At 33.5% G+C, this 5238-nt stretch overlaps 1 protein-coding gene across 1 annotated transcript; it reads right to left on the minus strand.

Annotated features, from left to right (window-relative positions):
- Positions 1–1440: 1440 nt before the first annotated feature.
- On the minus strand, positions 1441–4981 carry LOC137717493 (GDSL esterase/lipase EXL3-like). Its single transcript, XM_068456875.1, has 5 exons — positions 4609–4981; positions 3385–3515; positions 3031–3264; positions 1760–2015; positions 1441–1671 (listed from the first exon to the last, which is right to left on the minus strand). The coding sequence occupies exons 1-5, from the start codon at positions 4931–4933 to the stop codon at positions 1475–1477; spliced, it is 1143 nt and encodes a 380-aa protein (XP_068312976.1). The 5' UTR covers positions 4934–4981; the 3' UTR covers positions 1441–1474.
- Between the last annotated feature and the right edge of the window lie 257 nt (positions 4982–5238).

Consider the following 5238-nt stretch of genomic DNA (forward strand, 5'->3'; position numbering starts at 1 on the left):
TCACCCTAACACAGTTAAGTTTTCTATCCAAAGTAAGACATGTGCCTCACATAACTCATGTTTAAGGTTATTTTGGATTTTCGACCTCCTTTTCAAAAATTCTTTACTTCTCTTTGGTACAACCCTTAAATTTTTGCTAGTTAAAAACACGTCATATTCGTTTGAAAAATTTATGATGAACTACTAAAAAAGTATCTTAGACTCACTAATATAGAGTTATGGCTAATTGCAAGTTTTGAGAATTTAGCATGGTCAATCATGCCCAAAAAAAAACGTGGACTATCATGACCAGCTATTTCATTTCATTGCTACCCTATAATATATATATATATATATATATATATATATATATAGATGTATATGTAGGAAACCTTTAAGAGAAGGGATCTCCATTTTTTTTTATAAAAATGGAGATTAGTTATAGGGTCCACACCATATCGAATTTTAACGATTTAAACTCTCTATTTTTCAAGTTGCACCTCATAGATAATCCTTGCAAAATATTAGTCAAATCGGAAATGTTTAAGATATCTAATTGAGTTAAAAGACATTAACGAATACTTTGTTATATAAGACACAAAGAAATTTTATCTTGATAATTAAATAGGCAAATGGTTTCGGATTGAATTAAATTTTTGTAAGGATGATCTATGAATCGAGACTTACAAAATAAAAAGTTCGGATCGTTAAAATTCGATGTGAAATGGACCCCACACCTAATCCCCTTTTTTTTTAATAAAAAAAATGAAGATTCCTTTGCTTAAAGGGCTATATGTATGTGTATGTGTGTGTGGGGTAACTTGCATGCCAAGTGGCCATCTAAAATAAATAATATTTAGATAGTACTTTATGTACCCTATTTATGCTTTGGTCTAATCAATAAATCTCACGTGTTTTTAGCTTTTTAAAGTTCAATCCCTATTATTTAATAAAATATGTGTTAAAATATCATCAAGCAAAATCATAAGGTCAGTACTTGAGTACTCAAGTATTATTCTTGTTAGCATTGATCGTATAGTTCATTTTCTCATGCAACATGTTATTTGTTCTTACAATACTTCTAAAAATACTGTTTATCAAATGTTCATCACCTTTACTTTACATCTGATTATTTTTAAAGCGCATCGTAAGCATTTAAAAAAAAAAACCAAAACAATGTCAAACTGTCCCTTAATTCCCTAATTAAGGACAATTAAGAATTTAACTTAATATTTTAAAGCACTACTGGAATTTAATTACTTTAATAGGACGAGAGCACTCTCTTGAGCCAACACTAACAATGAGAGACGAAAACTGAAGGAATTAGAATAATACAATGTTTATTATTACATTTTCTTCCAAAAAGATGAAAAGCTGATTACATAGCCAGAAGCATAAACAAATCGATCAATTCATGATATCATATTATTTAATATACTGATTTTAACAAGCATATTAAAATGTACTTAAAAAAGCGATAATATTATTTCATTAATCAATCGCTTAAGAAGTCGTTAATATATTTTTTGATAATTGAAGGAATGAGTACGTTGTAAGTTCGTTCTGTAGGATGATAACTATCCCAAAATATATAATCAGATCGATTTTCACACGTAGAATCGTACTTGTTGCATAACACTGCTACCTCTATAATCCCCGTACCACAGCAACCTTGCTCCACAACTTTAAAACCTAAAACTCATTAACAAAAATATCATTATTAACACAAAATATTAAACTAATCTCATCAACTAATTCATTAATTAACTAGAATAATCACCATATTTGGCAGGGTTGAGAATGATATCAAGCAGTGGATTGTAAACATCCACGTAGATGATTTTACTGCCGGACAGGGCGGAGCTCAAAGAGTTGAGTGAGCTGGACAGTTTGATGTTGAATAACTTTGCCGCGTCGTTGTGCTCTTCTGCACAACCTCTCAGAATTCCTCCACCCAAAGTTCTTTGCGAAGGCACACATCCTATTGGTGGTGCACTGAACACGCCAATCCTTCTCACCCCAAGTTTGTACAATTCCTAATTAATTAATTACCATATCATTAGTAAATACGGGATTTCATTAACGGAGTAGAAATCTCTCCATTCTAAATCTTGAAAAAAATTTCATTATGACGGGAACATAAGTAGTACATCACGTGTTTTTATGTAAGTGGTGAAATTTTTTATTTTTTAAGTTATTAACTTTTTAACACTTATATCCCACCATTTGTATAGTGACACGTGGTGTACCATCTCATATGCTAGTCACACTGAAAAATCTCTCCTAAATACCTCCCCTTCCTCCTCTCTTCTCCTCTCTCACTTTTTTCTTTGACTCTCTCTCTATGAGGAAGTCAACACAAGATGTTGACGTGGCTAATCATGACCGTTCAAATAGAAGGAGACTGAAAAGGAAGAAAATTTGGAGAGAAGAGAATCCTATTGATTAACTTGTTAATCCAGTGGGTCAATTATTATAAAGGAAAATTGAAATAGAGAAATTTAAAAGTTAATCACCTGTATGTTGTCTTGCTACTTCACCGAAACAACTCGGTGCATTTTTTTTAAGACCATTCTCGTCGTATATGGTAGGGTAATGTTATTTGCACACTTATTTTTACCTTTTATACACTCTTGTTAATTTTTGTCCATTGATCTTCTTCAAATTCATTCAATCCAACGGTTGAAAATTAAGAGGAGTATGTAAGAGGTGAAGATGAATATGCAAATACCACGACTAGCTGGGGTACTATATTATTGCCAAAATAGGTGTTTATACGACATTTTTCTTTGTCAAAAAACTTTGTAGTTTCCCTCAATTCTCTTTAAAACTCATCAGAAAATACGGACCCTCAATTTCCTTCATGACAATAATGGACTTGAATGCCATTATTTGACGAAAAATTAGATGGAAGTGGACATAGATCGATATCAAACTGTAAGAAACTTGTGTGATTAATATATATTTTTTTTAATGTAAGTAGTAATCACACACAACTTTCAGTTCAAGTAAAAAAAAATTCAGGTAATATCTGTGCAAATTTCTTGTTACCTTGACGAAACTAGATGCAGAGTTGACCATGAGGTCAGTGTAAGCAGGAACACTATACTGAGCTTGTCTTATGCGAATGCCAAAATAGGTGTTGGCGATGTCATCGCTGCCGGCAACCACCAGAACTAGAGCCTTGGATAGGATGAACTTGGTTCTCTCTTCTCCAACAACGCCCTTGAGCTTCCCTATATACTCTTTGAACATTTTCAACTGATCATCCATTGATATAGCTGACTGCATTTTATCAACATTATGAAGAAATAAGGATTGATAAATAAAACTTAGAATTTATGAGCAAATTGCAATTTAATTTATTGATATATTCATGTGTGCGCGCATGTTATATTAACGTACCACTATTTGGGGTGTCATAGGGTCAAATCCGGTACCACCTGATGCAAAGACAACTCCGGTGGGGAGATCTTGAGGTCGTAGATTTGGATCCAAATATGCCGGCAAATACTCTCGGATTCCCAATTCTGACGCTGGTCATCATAAACCAAAATCAATGTAGAGAGAAATACTAAGAATTTGTTACTATTAAGTATTAATTTAAAAAATTTCAAGCATGGATTTTGTCCAATTGTTTTTTCGAATAACTTTGTAAATGTAGTTATCAATTATCTAGTGTTAAGAAAGTAACTCAACATAAGGAAAGTAACATAATAATAAATTAATTTCAATTTGGACAAAGGTTGTAAAGTAAAACTAAAAAAAAAAAAATTGAAATACTACATTATTATTCTATAAATAAAGACAAATTAAACTCCATAGCTATCTTGATTGAATATGTGCATGATGTGAGTATGCATATAATATATAGATGAAGGATCTACAATTGTTTATGTTCTATATGTAGATGTGCAATCTTGGTAGCATAATTGTCACACCAAATGGCTAAACGGTTTTGGTTTTCTAAGAAATAAAACGCATGTAAAAGGATAAATAATATTATTTGTGTCAACGGAATCACTACTACGATACTTTCGAGATGGAGAGAGGTTGTTGAGGTCATTGGTGATATGAGAGTTGGCCCCAGAGTCCAGGAGCCATCTTTACTCATATTTTTCCATCCGCAATCAATTACATGCATGCATATAGGTATACAAGATATACCAAACAATAAAATTTAGTTTCTGAGCTACATAAACAAGGAATAAGTTGGAAAGCTTAAAATTGTTATTTTTTTTTCCCTTTATTACAATCGATATTTTTATTTTAAACCATACCAAAGGAAGGAGAAAGAATTCGAACCCTTGTTATAACGAGACAAAATCTAAATAGTAAAAATGTTCTGCTATACAAATATGTGTATGAAGGCTTATAGGAACTAGGGAGGTTCACAAGAAATGTTCTTCCACTGACAGACAAGTGCTGCACAAATATGTCATGCACACCGTGATTATCGGCGAGGACATCTCTATCCGTGATGGATAAATCAATTCCGATCGTAAACCCTCATGCGTCGAAGATGAAAACTACAGTTGGTACATACATCTGACACACACACACACACACACATATGAATTTAACGAAATGGATAAATGTATATTTGTATGCGAGAGAGGTTTATTATACCTATGAGGTCTGAGGGCACTTTGCCATTGCCAAACCTGCCAGTAGGCTTGTGCTGCTGGAAATCTAGTCCATAAGGAGGGAAATTGCACCTAACAAGTGACTCGAGATCATTGTTGTTGCCCGTGTCCATGATCGAATCGCCGAACACGATCACCGCCGGAACAGTCTGGTTTGGTGGCAGCTTCACCAGTCCCTCTGTGGCTGTAGGGTACTGGAAAACACCAAAAACTACGACACAAACACATAATATCAACCGGGACGACAGCAACCGAGAAGGACAAGAAGAAGAGGAAGAAGACTCCATAACAATTAATCCTGATACCATTATTTTGGAAGACTCTTGTTTTTTTTTTTGAACACTTATTTTGGAAGACTCTTTGGTCTTTACTCTAATGCTCCTCCAGGTGCAATTTTGTGCCTTATATATAAAGACAAGATGTGAAAATGTCCCGACTTTGCCCTGTTTTTAGTCGTTGATTGCTCTCACAGGAGACTTCAGAATATCCAAGCTTTTCTCCATTTACCACAGAGAAAAAACATATGAACAATAAATAACCAAGATTTGTTTTTGACCGCAGTCATTTCAGTTGAATTTGTTTCGCATTTTTTAATACTAGCCTTCAAGATTCC

The sequence above is a fragment of the Pyrus communis genome, chromosome 15 (genome assembly GCF_963583255.1).
Source record: "Pyrus communis chromosome 15, drPyrComm1.1, whole genome shotgun sequence".
NCBI lineage: Eukaryota > Viridiplantae > Streptophyta > Magnoliopsida > Rosales > Rosaceae > Pyrus > Pyrus communis.